This window comes from Netta rufina, assembly GCF_964035555.1.
Source record: "Netta rufina genome assembly, chromosome: 6".
Classification (NCBI taxonomy): domain Eukaryota; kingdom Metazoa; phylum Chordata; class Aves; order Anseriformes; family Anatidae; genus Netta; species Netta rufina.
The window spans coordinates 33887261-33903167 of NC_140129.1; the positions used below are offsets into that span (position 1 = coordinate 33887261).

Here is a 15907-nt window from a genome sequence, read left to right on the forward strand (position 1 = left end):
TAATTCCCACTACATCATGTACTTTTCAAAGTTAAGAACCAAATGGGAGATGAAATTCTAAGACAGAAAAAGCACCGGAAACTTGGGAAACATGAGTTAAAAACAACTTTTTAAACAATTCAACCTGGAATCAGCTTCCTACAAAAACAGAAGTCTGCACATCCTCCTCTGCTCACTCATCTGTGGAAATGAGTCTCGAGTCTTAAAGAAAACACACACACACGCGTTCCCCTGAGCAACCAGTCTTAATCCCTGACAGCGGGTGCAGGCTTCACCCTTCACTGAAGTGAGCACGTGCCATGGAGCTGGTCCTAAAATGTAGAGAATGAGGCCAGAGATCAGAGTGCTCACGCAGACTTGTGCCTATCAGGCAAGACACACTTGCTAGCAGGCAGTTGCACTGCTTGGTTTCAAGCTACCGACTGCCCTGCAGAGACACAAAACCTGGGTCTCTCCTTTTTCTCCCCCCACCTCCAAAAATGTTAAGATCTCTCTAGATCCCAGTTTCTTTTCTCCTCGCTACTCAAGTGAATAGCAGAAACAGTTCGTGAGGGCCTGTGAAGTGACTCCTAAAGATCCAGTCTGAGCTTCTCTGAGATGGAAGGCTCAGACATGAGTCCTCAAGAACAGCTCTGCAATGTGGACAGACAACAGTTACCTGCTTTCTAAATAAAACAGCTATGGAAGATGACTTACTAAAACAAAGCAGCATGCTACTTGCCCATGGCCACTCAGTCATCAGCAGAGGCAGGACTGCAAGACCTGCAGGCTGCCAGCTGTGCACTACTCATCCATCATGCTGTCAGATTGTCTCCTCATCCTTTGAGATGAAACACGCTAGAGATACAGAAAAGAGTCTTTTATTTCTGAAAATTCAAAAATAATACTTGATTCCTTTTGTTGTGTTTTTGTTTTTTGGTTTTTTTTTTTTTTTAATATTAAAAACTGCTAGCCACCTTTTTTTTTTTATGTTACACTTTCAAAAACCTCCTCAATACGCCGCTTTTTGGGGGAACTCACTGAACACCTCTCTTCGTTTGTGTCTTGACAGGCACTGCCAGAGTCAAACTCACAGCAAGCATCAGCTGCTTCCAAAAGCAAAAGTTCATCGTCGTCATCTCTGCAATCAGAGAAGGTCCTCTGGAAAAGTTCATAGATGGTCTTCTGCTTCGGATCTGGCTGAGAAATTATAACAGGCAGAGTCTGTACATGCATTGTCACACACAGTGAAAGTAAGCAACCATCAAAGGGTAGTCCCATGGCCCTTGACCCATGACCCTCTGACATTAAAGGCAGAACAGGTGTGAGGTCAGACTGCCCATCACATGCAAATCTAGAAATACAAAATCCCAAATGCATTCAGCCTCTCCCAGGGACCTCTGCCATTCCCTCAGGTCAGTTACCTTAGGACAGTAATCGGTGGATTCAGCTGTACTGGAAAAGTTGGTTTCCGAAAGACCAGCTTCCCCCAGCACTTTTATTTTCTCTTGAATCATTGGCCTAGGAGAGAGAAACAAATGTTATTGAAAGGAAGAAAATAACATGCCAGATTCAATGATCCATTGGGAAAGACACTGTCATTTACTACGTGTAGATGAAAAAACTATAACGGTATAAAGATGACTTTTCTTCCAAAGCTCATTAGCTCCTTAACCCGCCCTATTACTGTTTATGATGACTGTATGCTGTTTTGGGATATCAAATCTAAGGAAGCATCAATCCAATTTAAATGAGAAACAAGAAGAGGATGTGATTTCAGGCTACAAATATTTGGAAGGGTCGCATATCCAAGAGAGAAAGTGGCAAGACTAATGGTATGAAGTCAGAACAAGGAGATGCAGGTAAAGGGAGCCAAAATAGCCTGTCCTCCAAGGCAAGCAGTGATAATCCTCAGCAACAGATGCATCAGCATTTCTGGGGTACCTCCCAAACTACTGCAGGAGGAATAATCCCTCACTGGCCCATGAGGTCTAGTGAGGTCCCAACTGCACCTCCACACTGGAGGCTTTGAAAGGGGCAAAGGCCACAGCACGACACCACATTTACCAAATAGCCTTGTCTTTTTGTTCTTTTTCTTGCGTTTAAAACAGATGCTCCCGTCCTTATTTGAAGAGCCATGCTTCCATCCAGTTAAGCATGAACGACCGCATGGACAGCATTTCACAAATAAAGGCAGAATTACTGTCATTAAATTTCCGTGAAACGTGGGCGACACATTAGTTTCCAGATCCCTTCATTGTAGGGTTATAATTATTTGCCATCATGATATTCTGGGAACTGCACAAGTTCACTTACTCCATTCGCTCCTTTAAATGAGGTAATAAAGAAGTAATTTTGGACTTTAAATGAACCAGCTGGTAGATGATTACTTTTCATCATTTGCAGGTCAGTTCCCTCGCAGCATTAAGGATTCCCCAGCTCCTCCATTCCCCCAGGATGTCAGATTCCCAGCCACAAGGACTGCTGCACACTGATAGCTCTTACTGCAGCCCGCAAGGCGTAGACCCCGTTTCCCCAGAGTTGGGTCAACAGCACTTCTTTAATCCATCAAAGATCTCGCTGAAGAGCCAAGAGGAAAGCAACAGTGCAGTTCTCCTCCATAGCTCCCTGTCCAAGCACTCAAACGGACAGATTGCTCAGTGACTACTTTTATTCCTCCTTGCTTATCACCCACTTAATTATATCCGCTGTGGCCAGGCCGTGTCACCCACTTACAATCGGTTGGCAATTGCTGCTCCTCCCCTTGCAGGCTGTGGAGATCAGCACTACCATTAAGCAACTTACATCACGTGGGACAGACTGAGAACAGCCAGGAGGAGAACCAAAATGTCCCCCTCCACTTCCTACCATAAGAAGTCATCCGCTGTGCCTTTAGCCACCAGGTAGTGGACGTTAACGGAGCTGGTCTGTCCAATTCGATGTGCCCGATCTTCTGCTTGGATCAAAACCTTTACATAAAAAAAGGTGACAAAGAGAATTAATTGAGAACTGCGATGTCGAAGAAATAACAAAAATGCTAGAGAACGTATGTGGCTGAGATTAAGGGAAATAGATAAACAAGCTAGGAAAAATCTATGCTCTCTTTGCCCATAACATCTCCTCCCAAGAGCCAGCATTTCTGCTCTCCAGGCAGCATCCAGCCCCTGACACTTCCAGGATCCATACCCCTGGATTCCAGAAGAGCTCTGCAAACACCACCAGGTCCGCAGCAGACAACGTCAGGCCCATGTTTGCGGCAGTGAGGGACAGAACGGCCACCGCCTGCTTCTCTGACAACTGGAACTTCTGGCACAGAGACTGCCGCTCAGCTGAAGAGGTGGAGCCATCAATGCGGATATATTCAACACGCTGAGAAAAGGCAGAGAAAGAAGATAGTACTTAGCAGCCTTGTGTCCCCTTTCCTGTCTTCTCCCTCCATATTTTAGTGGATTCCGTTTCCCTTCCCCATGCCAGAACCAAAAAAGTTAAAAATGCAACTGCTGTCTTTTTAAAACCTTTCACCATTTCAAGGCACTGTAGCTCAGCGTGTAATGTTCTTCCCCTCTGTCAACAACATCTGCCTCGCTCCTGTCCATTGCTCCCACACTGATCCGGAGCAACAGGAAGGACAGCAACCAGCTGGCAACTCAGGTACAGTGGAAAGGGAAGCAGCTTAGCAAAAAGCAGAGTATTATCTGCACGCTGATGTTACAGCCTTTCCAGCCTGAAGTCTTCCTCTGTTTACAATGGAAGGAGATGGGATCTTACATATCTCAGTTGCTCTTCAGGAGAGGGATGATAAACTTGGATGATGCAGGGCTGTAATTCACAAGCTCCAGGGCAGATGATGGAGATCAGTGAAGAACACTGAATACGACAAAAGCCATTCAGCTAATACGAAGTGCATCCCATGCTGCACTCCTCCAACAGCTCAGCTCCCTTGGTGAAGGGCACATTCAGAAGCACAGCAAGTAGAAATCATCTCTGCCCCTAACTTTAATAAACCAGCTGACCAGCCGTAACTCTGGGGAGCTCTTAAGCAGCTGTGAAGCTGGAATAGTGATAAAGTTGAGAAAACTCAGTTGTTACTTACTTTCTTCTCCAGCTCTTCAACTATTGCATCCAGCATTATCTTGTGATGAGCAAACACCAGGAATTTATCTTTTCCACTTTCTAGTAACTCCAAGATGTATTCTCTATATGAAAGAGAAAAAACATGAATTATGTGCTGAGAGAATACAGACTTTGCCCAAATCAGATTTTAAAGAAACTTTTCATCCTACAGAAACTAGGAAATAGGTTAGCATAAAGCGCTGCAGTAAAATGCAAGTAGCAAGTCAAGTCTCCTACAGATTGAAAGAGATATAACACGAAAATCCACTCATTTTTCTTCATCCCAGCTGGACAGCTGCCTACATTTGTACTCGTATATCACTGAGAATCAATTTATTGCATCCTACCTCAATATTGACACCCCAAACCAAGGAACAGGAATTGCCTGTACGTTTTGACTAGTCCATCCAGCCTTCTGTATTTCTGACTTTTGCACGATCACAATACATTAAACTGATCTGTACACAGTGTTTACTTCGGATTGTTTTTATTTTAGAACAATAGGTGTCTAAATGCATGCATGAGGATATGGTAAAAACATTTTTCTTGTAAGGGTTCATATTAATATTTACTGCAGCTTAACAACCTATATACATCAGCTATTTCCAGGAAGCATCCATATGCATAAAGGCTAATGACAAATGAAAGGCAACTAGATTCAGTTCAAATCCAGTTAAACAGTGTTAATTAAATCAAAACGTCTGGCATTTGCCATGGAGTAATCACATGCATACCAGCTGAGTACCGAACACATGTCTATCTAGTAACTTGTGATACAACTAGGTCAACCAGAAACTAGAGCTCGAAAAACATCTAAAATCCTAAAATTTGTAAGTAAATATAGCAACAGCCTTCAGAGTAGATTATACAAATGCCTTGTTTCTTTGGAACGGCAAAGTTGTTGCACGACCAGGAATACCAAGTTCTTTGCTAAATAAAAGACAGCTTAGGCCAGCAGCAGCAACTGGCAGACAACACCAAGCAGGATTTCCAGCACCATACGAAGATGGATCAATGCTTTGCAGCCAGCTCCCTGGATTCTGTCATGTTCAGATCCCAATTACAGAATATCAGCTAAGAAAGAAATCTCAGAGCGGGATTACTGGGTTTTAAAGTAAAATATCAAAGTGAACATTCAGTGTAGCAACCAGATGCCAACAAATCACAATTATTTTATAGCTCACCCCCATACACCCAGTTACAAAGTGGTTAGTCATTTCAGTGACTCCGCAGAGTGGCAATGGAAACTGTCATCAAGGGTAAGGAATGGGAGGTGCTAATGTTCATATGACAGCACCATTAGCTAGATGGAACTGTACATTAGCACCTTGTAATGTCTGATACTTTAAATGCTGCTAAACCCTAGAAAAAAGTGGACTAGCTCCTACTTCTCAGTGCCTGTAGAGTCAAGTAAACACTTCATGGTTTTGTATTCAGTTCACACTTGCAACTGAATATAAAAGGAAGAAACTCTACTAACTGTTCACTAACACAAAAGGAAGAAAGTCCTCTACAGAAATGAGAGCTGGGACTCTGAAGTGCAGTTCTGTGCCAAACAGACAGATTTTGCAGCAAGGGCTGAGATTGTGAAATCAGTGCACATTAGTTGGTCCTCGCGTTCAGAGGGCTGTGGAAAAGTAAACTGTTTTCATGTTCTTAGCATGCTTATTAAAAAGTCATGTTAAATGGCCTAAAGCAACTCCTTTGCAGTCCCAGCAGAAAGGCTAAGGATGAAAGGGCATGGAAAGTCATAGAAGGGAATTATTCCTACAGAAGACAGTTAAAAGCACATCTATGAGAGAAAACTTTTGCTACTGAGGTCCCATGTGAGCGCTGTGGAAGTGCCAACAGTAGGGGCTGTGACACCCTCAGAGAACAGTATAACTAAAGCTCAGACCATCTCATAAGCTTTTTGGCTCAGGGCTCTTGCTGCAGTACTACTGCAGTATTTGTTTTCTCAAATTCTGTTGATACTTTTAGTTTCATTACTCCACCCCTCCTTAAATTGAAATAGGGTCTGGAGCAGGGAGCTTGATCCAAGTCCCAAACACCAAGTAATTTCAGACAGTTCAAATGACAGAGTTTAGAACCGTATCTGGAATGAAATCAGAAGACTTGTTCAGCCTAGGAATTCTAAGAGAAGAAAATGTTTAGTGCATTGTAATTAAAATCAATTTTTTTTTTTTTAAGCTGGCTTGAGGCTATGCTTCATGTCCCTGCACTGTTATCTCTAAGGCACCATTTTCCTGTTCTCAGCGGAAAAAACACATTTTACTAGGCAAGAATGAAGCAGTGACATGCAGCTTACACGACTGAGTGGATTTTAGCTTCTGCTGTTCTGTTGTAGAAGAGGAGAAGAGCTTCTTTCTCCTGTTGTTTCTGCAGAGGGAAAGAAAAATAAATTTGAGTCCAAGAAATGGCTTTTCTACCTTCTTGCTTACAGATTTGCAATGTCTGTTGCTGCCCATATACACTTTGCTAGCAAAAAAATATATATCAGCCTAAAACCGTAAAACAAAAGGGGATTGGAGGGGGAAGTCTACACACCACTGGGCATGGCAGATACTCACACTCCTACTTCTGACACCTCCATTCCTATCTCCCACTCAACTCCTACAAGTGGAATGACAAGCATAAGACAAACGCAGTTTGAGTTGATAAAGCACTTCCCAACTAAAATGGCAAGGAAAAACTCCCAGGTTATTACAGAACTGTATTAAGAATCTAAGCATCTAGAAAATGCTTTTGCCATCCATAGAAGAAAAAATTGCAAAAATTCAGTCTTAGCATTTTTGGCTACCGCTGTACTCTGCAACTCAGCTTCAACAAGGCTGTGTTTGTACACTGAATGGAATTACAAGGCAAGACGGAAGAGTAAATAGACAATTAGAGGGGACTAACAAGAAGAAAGTGAGAATAAATGGTATTTGACACAAAGGGATAAAGCAGACCACTTAAAAGGAAAAAAAAGCAGATCTGTTTCGTGTTGTTTAAAACTGTGCCTTGAACAGTCTTCCACTGTGCCATGACATGGGGTGGGGCTCTTGACTTTCTTTGGAACACAGGACACTGCTTTTCCACTGATGTTTTTAATTTGATTTAACAAAAAATAAAAATAAAAATAAAAATCTCCTAATCTGAAAAATAAAGGCACCTGAAATACCAATGCTGCATCATGAAAATAGTTTCTGACTTACATTTCCATATCCTTTGGCCATCTTCTTTGCTTCAACTGCCAAGGCAGCTTTGGTCTTTGCATTAATGCCTTCGGGAGACACCACAACCATTTTGCGTTGCTTTGCTGGAAGCTGGGAAAGCACATCTGATTTAAGACGTCGTATCATGATGGATTCTTCCAGTAAAATTTTCAGTTCGGCTAAATTGGATGATCCAGAGTAGTCCCAACCCCACGGCATCTGGGAAAGACCAAAGCAGTTATGAGCGTCAAACTCAAGAGACTGACCCTCCTGGTCTGCAGGTGGAATAAACTTCCAGAGAAAACGGATAAAGAGAGAACTCGGTGATCAGTAGGAAGAGAGATTTGGTAAAATTGGTGGTAAAACAGAAGGGTACAAACCCACCCAACAAGAGAAGGCTACTTGGGTTTGGACAGGAGACCAGTAACGTTTTTAAAATGACTTAAAGGATAAAGAGCAATCTTTTTGCTGAAGTTTCACAAGTTAAGTATATGAAATACAGCTACTATAATATTGAAAGCCGAGTGGGGGGAAAATCTTCGTCACAGCTCTGATTCCAAGTCTTGCTAGCAGCGTCACCAAGAAGTACAAGTTCTGATCTTCAAACAATCCCAAGCAAGCAGCCCCTACACATTTGTACCTATAAACTCCTCGATGGCCTGTAACAGAAATGTGGGGAGCCTCAGCACGAACCCCTTTGACCTGCTGCTCTGCTCTTAACTGTACCACCTGAATTGCTAAAATAAATTTAACCGGGAAAAAAAATAATAAAAAAAAATCTGTATTTCCTTTATTTGCCTTCCCCAAGAGAAAGCTGCTACGACATGGAAATGGAATAAAATAGGTAAAAGCTCTCAAGTGTTCACTGCAACCTCTATCCTTCTGTAGAATGGAGGAGACCAAAATAAGAAAAATTGTACCAGACACATGGTTAAGCACTGCACTGACTGTATGAACGGATAGTGCTTTGGTGGAACAGGGGTGAGAACATGCTTTGAGACAGAACGAGGAGGAATCAAACCGGTCACAGGCAATTAAGACCACTATGGTATCTGCAAGCGAATAGTCCTACTTCACGTAGAGACTTAACAGGACAATCTGCCATTCTATGGCCATATTGTAGTGCTGTGAACCATCAACTAACTACAGTTTCTGGCACCTATGGTCATCATTAAAACTCATTTGACTTAATCTATTCCTACATAATGATGGTGCCTTCTGATTATCTGTAGTTGGTTCATTAAAGCTAGAAATAATTCAAAACCCTGATACAAAGCCAGACTGGGTCCCATAGAGTAGAGAATTTGGCTCTGAGAACAGCACCGCGGTGTAGAGCTAGAGGTAATAAACCCACCTGGATCTAAGCCAAGCCCTCAAGAAGCCAACGTGGGTATTCCTGCTCTGCTTCCCTGAAGCCAGGAGTGCAATGCAGGTCCCTCAGGTCCACGAAAAGCTGGCTCGAGTCTAGCTGGGTTTATTAGCTGTAGGCAGGTGCTGCGTGAAAGCTGACAGGGCTGAGCCCCAGTCTCTTTGCCCCCTTTCCTGCCTTCAAGGCTTCGGGCTCAGCAGAGCAGATGTGCTGACCCGAGAAGGACCTGGTGCTGCACCCAGTGCAATAAGCTCCCTGGTCACACTGCTCAGCGCTCTGCCAGTGAAGGAGCAGGAACCAACGCTGAGGCTGCTGAGCAAGACCTGCTCTGGGACCTGGACACCTCCCGCAGGCTCATTCTACTCAAGCAACCCACGTTATTCCCCTTTCCATTTCCCTACCAAACAAGCAATGCGTGTATTTTGCAGCCACGTAGCACAATTCATGTCCGAAGAGTAACATCACTCTGACCGAAAGAACAGGGCAGAAACGGAGCCAAGACACTCTCTGCTGTCATACTGAAGTACAGCCAGGCAGAATCCCAGCAGTATGCTCCTATAAGGTGACCGTGCTGCTGGAACAATTTGCAAACAAGGAAACGTTCTGGTTCTGTGCTGCACCTAGGTGATGAGAATTATTTCTTGGAATTATTAAAATACATTTTAGTATGCACTGGGATGAAAAAAAAGAGAGAAAAAAGGACAATTATTTTGCCAAAATACACATCTGGCTTTGATCCATAACATTCCAGAACAAATGCATCCAACTGTGATTTTCTTACCAAAGTGTTACAGCATCTTACATGAGTCAGTAAACTTATTACAGCGTTAGCAGACGCTGCCAAACTCTTACAAATTCAGAGCATGTGCTCAGATAGAAATTATTTAATATTTGCCAACATCACCCAGTTTGAAAAATGAATTCACAGCATGTATTTTGGGAAACAGACTTGAGCTATTTTGTAAATAAGCAGGTGACATTTCACTTGCTGCATTTTTAAGAGTATAGATGCTGGGAGGTTGAATTGCAAAGTGACAAACTTTTATTTTATATCCTTCCTAATCACATCTGCCAGGTATCTGCAATTTTCTGTCACGAAATCTATTCTCTTCAAACAGAAAGTTGTCAGGTTTTGGTTTTACATTGAATGGTTCAGGTTTGTCAATTTTTCATTAATCTTCTAATGCAACCAGATTTACAATTAACACCAAAATATTTTTACAGAGTACCTTTCATCCTGACAGATCTCCAAAAGCTTTGCAAAACCTCCCTGGTTTTGTGCCACTCCACCCCGCTTACAATGCAGCCACTTTCAGGGCAGAAGGAAGAACCTATCTGAGTAACACCAGCAAAAGTACCACAACGGTTCTTCAGAGAGCTTGTAACTCTTAACACAATCGCAGGTTAGAGCTGCAAAAACAAACATGAGGGAAACACTGCAACCATGAGGGAAACACTACAATCATCAAAATACCTTTTAGTTTACTCAGAGCTGCGTGGATTTTCAGCAACCTAATACACTGCAGTCCTACTTTTAGTTTCGAATACTATCCACATCTCTTCGTTTCCAGCAGTCCCACTTCTGGTCTAAATAAGCAAATTCCTTCTAGGTTCACGGTATCATTTACTGCCATTAACTGTAGCAGAAGTCCCAGGTGAGCACTGAGAAGACCAGTAATGTTCAACTGTCTAGTAGAGGCGGGTCAAACAAAAACAAAATTGGACTAGAAACCCTGCAGAGGCTCTGAAGGGGAGCTGATACAGACTGTGACCTCCATGCTGAGTTCCATTGTAGGCTGAAAACTCATTTATACAGAATACATTGGTACAACCTGGATCGTGCAGAACAATTTTATTTCTTTTATCCAATTCCACATCTTACCTGAGGTCCATATGCCTTGTAATTGAAGCAACAGCAAGTCATGCAGAACTTTACCCTCAAAGGGTTTATGAAACTCCAAACCTATTTACACTCACAATTCACCCTCCCTTTTACTGCAGAAAGCCAACAAGATTAAACTGCATCTTTTCATTTCCCTCTAAAAAGCACACTGGACACTGCTCAGACAGGGATCTCTCAGCAAAGATAATGAAACTCAGTAGAAATTGCAGCCTTCTAATTTCTCCATCCATAGTAAGAGTTGGATGGGAGGCAGAAGTTCCAATCCTCTGCCATGAAAGCAGAGCTTTGCTAACATGAATGCTGTTATGTTCTCATTCTCTCTCTCTCTGTATATATTTATAATCTATATGAACTTGGTTTGGGTTGGAAGGGACCCTAAAGATCATATATAATTCCAACTCCCCTGCCATGGGCAGGGACACCTCCTACTACACCAGGTTGCTCAAAGCCTCATCTCCTGGCCTCAAACACTTCCAGGGATAAGAGAAGTATTCTTAGAAGTACTCCTAGAAGAGAAAAACACTTCCAGATAAGATAATTTATTTCCAAGTTTTGTTGGGCACCACATCCATTTCCTGAATTGGAAGAGGTGGAATACAGACTTAATAAGTAAGTCTTAATTTTTTTTTACCTAGCTGGAGGCATGAAATCCAAAATCCTAAGCAACAGAAGCCTCACGTTGTTAGAACAGTCACTAAGCCAGACCAGAGACTGTTTTTCAATCAATTAGCCCAATCCTAGAGCTGCTTAAAAGGCCCACAGCCACTCTGCCCATTTAAAGCTGTCGGCAAATTCTTGTCAGAGCAGGCTCCTTTCCCCACACTAAGGCCAATTCTGTTTTTAGCTTTTTATTTCTGTGCCCTTCCAGGGCAGCTTTTGACAAGAAGCTTTACTGCCTCCATATCTCAGGCCCACGATTTATTTGCAGCACCTACCGTTTCTAAGGTTGAGAGCTTTCAAAATATTACTTTGGAGTGAGACCTTCTCAAAAAGAGCACATAATATCATAGAGGGAAAGGAGGGAGAGAAAAAAAAACACTACTGCAGTTTAAGAAAACAAAACAATAAAGCAAAATGCTGTCTGAAGAGTCTCGCTGTCACTTCCCCAGCACCCCACGGAGGTACCTGCTTCGCATCGCAGTAGCGGAGCCCGAAGGTGTGGAACTGAGGGAAGAAGCCTGGCTGGACAGCTGCGATCTGCGTGTAGAGCTCCATAGGCCGGGACATGGCAGGGGTTCCCGAAAGCAAGATCACTCTCCTGGCCGCCTGGGAAAGCAAAGTGGAACATCCCTTATCAGACAGCTCACGAGAGAGGCAGCACCTGCTAAGAAGTCATCCCCCGGCCCCAAAAGCCATCGTTCAGGCACCCTAAATGGAAGGGTGTTTCACCTTCCAAAGCAGGACAGCCTGCAGCACGTCTTATTCATCATCCACATGCTGGAAGGGAAGGGGACATCAATTTTTATGACAGTACTTTCCAAATTTGCATTTAGGCACAAGGCACATTGATGCCTTACGCCTGGCATAAGATTTCATTGGGCACCAGACGCCACAGGAGCATGACACACACCCCTCACAGGTACATCCTCACCTCCAGAATAAACCCTCTTGGAATAAACCATGCCATAAACAGACCGTCTTGCTCACAAAAGCAGAAGGCATCTAAAGAAGTAGGATTTTTCAGTCTGTTAGTTGTTTTTTTCTGATTTTTTTTTTCTTTTTAAGTTCTATTAGCAAGAAGAGATAGACGATGAAGAAAGGCCAGAAGATGTCTACCTAGCAGCCATGGCAAAAGGCACATAAGAATACTGTAAAAAAAAAAAAAAAAAAAAAAAAAAGCTTTGTGTCTGATACGGGAGGGGAACAGACAAACAAGCCTCACACGGTATCTAAAGTAGGTGCTCCCAAAATTGAGGGAAAATTATACCACAAACAAATGCCTCCAAGATGCATTTCTAGCCTCTTATGTCCAGTATTATCTAATTCTATTATTAGATGCGAGAGATGAATTTCTCCTGCTGTAAATTCACCTATAGTAGTTAAATTACAAATGCCCTGTAATTTCCTGCATGGTTTAAAGCAGGTTCATTAAAATAACAAAAGGGATTCTTGAGTGACATCTGTACCAACAGCTCATTCACATTTAAATGAAAAAGAAAATGAAATTCTTTTATCGTTTCACCGAGATCTACCAGTCACCCAAATCTATTCAGCTGATTCATCCACTCACCAACCAAAATCTGGTGGAAAAAGTTCACAGCTCAGCTACCGGAAATTAATTTCAGGATTCTATCAGATATATAGATATAGGTTGTAATGAAGGTGGGGCTTGCCTTCTCCCTCCAGCCCTATTAAACATGTCAGAAGGCAATGCAGTCACCAAAAGGATCAGACAATTCCCACAAACATTTTTAAAAAGCAGGATGTTTATCGAACTAAATAAGAGGAGGTGTCTAACCTTTAGACATGTCAGAAGTTTAAGTGTTAGTTCACACAAGACAAAGGTCCCTGTCCTGCTCAAAGGGGGTAGGGGTGAGAGAACCCAAAGATTTCAAATCCCATGAGGCAACAAAGTGATAAAAAAAGAAATTGGGTCAGTTTTCAAAATGAAGCTAACAGTGGAGGACAACCAAGCAAAACCTAGACCATATCCAGTGCTTTGCAGAAGCCTTTGAGGAGTTAACTGAGGAGTTAACAGCACTGCTGGGACACTTCCAAGCAATGTGCATTCAAAACAAGCCCAGGACATGCTAAACGTAACGTAAAATCAACTGTGTTGAGAGGTCTTAGACCATTCCCAAAACTCCCCCTCCTTGGAGGGGGCTCCTCAGGAGCTATGGAAGACCAGGTTGGAACACTAATTCCCCAGTAGTGAAATCAGCTGGGCTCCTTGCTCCTTCTCCAATCCCAAAAAAAGGTACCAAGAGAGGGAATGATAAAGTTACAGGTTATCTGATTTTTAAACTTGTCCAATTGCTGCTTTTGTGTGCAACGTATTTCTGAACAGAGATAGTTTCTAGCCACTGCAAGTGCTTCCTAAGGGTTGTGATACCTAATTGCTAATCAACCATTTTAAAAATCAAGTAAACAAACAAAAACAAGAACCACCACAAAAAAAAAAAAAAAAAAAAGAAAGAAAAGAGAGGTACAACCTAAGCAACAGCTGCTAAGAATGTGCAGAAATTAATTCCAGAAGTAGAACATAGGTGGTCTGACTCATTATCCCAATAATTCCCTTCAGTTTTAAAATCCATGACAGAAGAAGCCTAAGAGAGGGAAGAAAAATCCTAGGCTGAAGAGGTTTCAAGTGTTGAAGACTTTCTTAAATTCTGGATGAAAGCAACAGCTTTGATTCACGTTTCTTTTGCTACTGGCAACTCATTTTGAATAGATGCCAAGAGAGATTTGCTCCTGTAGAGAAGTCTCTGCTGATCACTGCTTATTCTTGTTTTCTGATGAACCTTCTGTGGTGTCAAAAGTGAGTGCTTACCCTCTTTCTTACAAGGTCTATCAGGACAACATGGATCAACAGCACAGAAAATACGAGCGCAGCGAGCAGCGAGGATTTTCCAGCAAAAACAGAGCTGTCAGCAACTGATACGCATCTCCATTGACACTTCAGCTACTTGTTTGCGTTTAGGTATGAAAATAAATCTTCGACAGGAGCCCTCCTCTCTCTCGTGTCCCTGTGACTATTCTTACAGCTACTTTCTTATGAAACTGCTTTAAGGAACTCTGAGGATGGCTTGAAAAGGTGACACCTCTTCTGTAGCCCTCATTTACCAAGCCACCTAAGACAATTGTAGCATTACACCTGCACACACACAGAACAGCAGCAAGAATTAATTCCACAGCTGTGATAACATTTACAAAAAAAATTACTTTTGAAAGTCAAAGGGGAATTTATTAACCCAACTGACTGGAAGGGGAGTGATTAGGGGGTGCTGGGGAGCATTATGCCACAAAGAAGTAAGAGAACATGCAAAGAGCTTCATTAACATACAATGACTGTCTCTGTTTTAAATGAATTTCACAGCATGAGCTCTGCCATATGCTAACAGGCTGACAGACTTTTTTTTTTTAAACATAAAAGTATGGCTGGTTCTGGCTGTACAATTACTCGTGTCCCCAATTTTTGCTTACTTTGTAATTTTGAGCTGCTTAGCATAAGAATGCATTATCTTGTGAAATGAAAAATCTGAGAGTGGCCATAATATAATAGGGATAAAACATAAAATAGAAGGTTTGATAAAGGGAAAGGGCTGCAGCTGTTTTGGGGAGTCTATTTCTGTACTTGGGTCAGGTAGTGCTCTGCATTTTATAAGATGATCCTAGAGTGGTCATTCCAAAAATATATATATGCCTTTCCCTATTCTTAAGTGACACCCAGAAAGAGAATGTGTGTCAGATAGTGATAAATCACTGTGACTGAAGCAAGTTACACTACCTCCCTACTTCGAGACGGAGGGGAAATTGGAAGGTGCCAACCGATCTGGAGATGCCTCCACAGTTTCTGTGATCTCAAGATGAAGTTCTTCCTCTCAGCAGGTGACAAGGGAAGGCTTTTTTTATCCAGTCCACGTGGATTTGTAATGCCTAAAGAAAGCAGCTATTTATTCCCACCAGCGAGATTTTTCTCTTCCCTCCTCACCTTCTACCTTCAGCATTGATCTAATTCTCTTTCTTATTTTTAGGCATCTCTTTATTAAAACCAGCCCAGAGTATCGTATTCCAGCTACACAATGCATTTGGACTTCTGTAATAGAAACAAAGACCTTTAACCCTCCACAGATCAGGATGTGTGTCATGCTCTTAATCTGAGCAGCAGCTCAATACAAACAATTGCATGAGTAATATTATCCAAACGTTGGGGGGGAACATACAGAGAACAACAAAAATAAGCCCATTTTATGCCACTGGAATCTTTGATTAAATGCAACTATGTTTCTCAGTTTCTGATGCTGTTCTTCACTGAAAACTTACTGTCATGCCTCCAAAAAAACCAAAAAACTCATCCATATTCCAGTGGAACCTTCCCCAGTTTCCATTGCTTTGTGATACTCCACGCAATTGCAGAACAAAAACAACACAGCACTTTGGCTGGTTGAAGGATGTAGAATCCTTTTCACCCAAGTTCCCAAGAGATCCCTCCACAGATCAGTGAAAAATTTTGTTTTCTTCTTTCTCTACTTCCCTTCGGGCTTTGGTGCTTTATGGATATTGGTAGCATGTACACTCCCTCGTCAATCCTCATGTCTCTGGGCCGGTGTGATCTCGAAAGGAACAAAATGCATACAGAAGACGTAACGCCGTGGGAAGCAGACGTAGGACAGAGGTAAAGGGAAC

The 15907-nt window shown here is 42.3% G+C and overlaps 1 protein-coding gene across 1 annotated transcript in view; it reads right to left on the reverse strand.

Moving 5' to 3' along the window:
* Nucleotides 1-916: 916 nt before the first annotated feature.
* The window catches only part of SMARCAL1 (SNF2 related chromatin remodeling annealing helicase 1), a 32218-nt gene continuing 17227 nt past the window's right edge, over nucleotides 917-15907 (reverse strand). Inside the window, exons 10-17 of the mRNA XM_084289544.1 lie at nucleotides 11687-11827; nucleotides 7290-7508; nucleotides 6401-6471; nucleotides 4073-4175; nucleotides 3166-3348; nucleotides 2848-2948; nucleotides 1404-1500; nucleotides 917-1179 (exon numbers count right to left, since the gene is read on the reverse strand). Of these exons, the coding sequence (XP_084145670.1) occupies nucleotides 967-1179; nucleotides 1404-1500; nucleotides 2848-2948; nucleotides 3166-3348; nucleotides 4073-4175; nucleotides 6401-6471; nucleotides 7290-7508; nucleotides 11687-11827 (1128 nt within the window). The 3' untranslated portion in view covers nucleotides 917-966. The remainder of the gene's footprint in view (nucleotides 1180-1403; nucleotides 1501-2847; nucleotides 2949-3165; nucleotides 3349-4072; nucleotides 4176-6400; nucleotides 6472-7289; nucleotides 7509-11686; nucleotides 11828-15907) is intronic.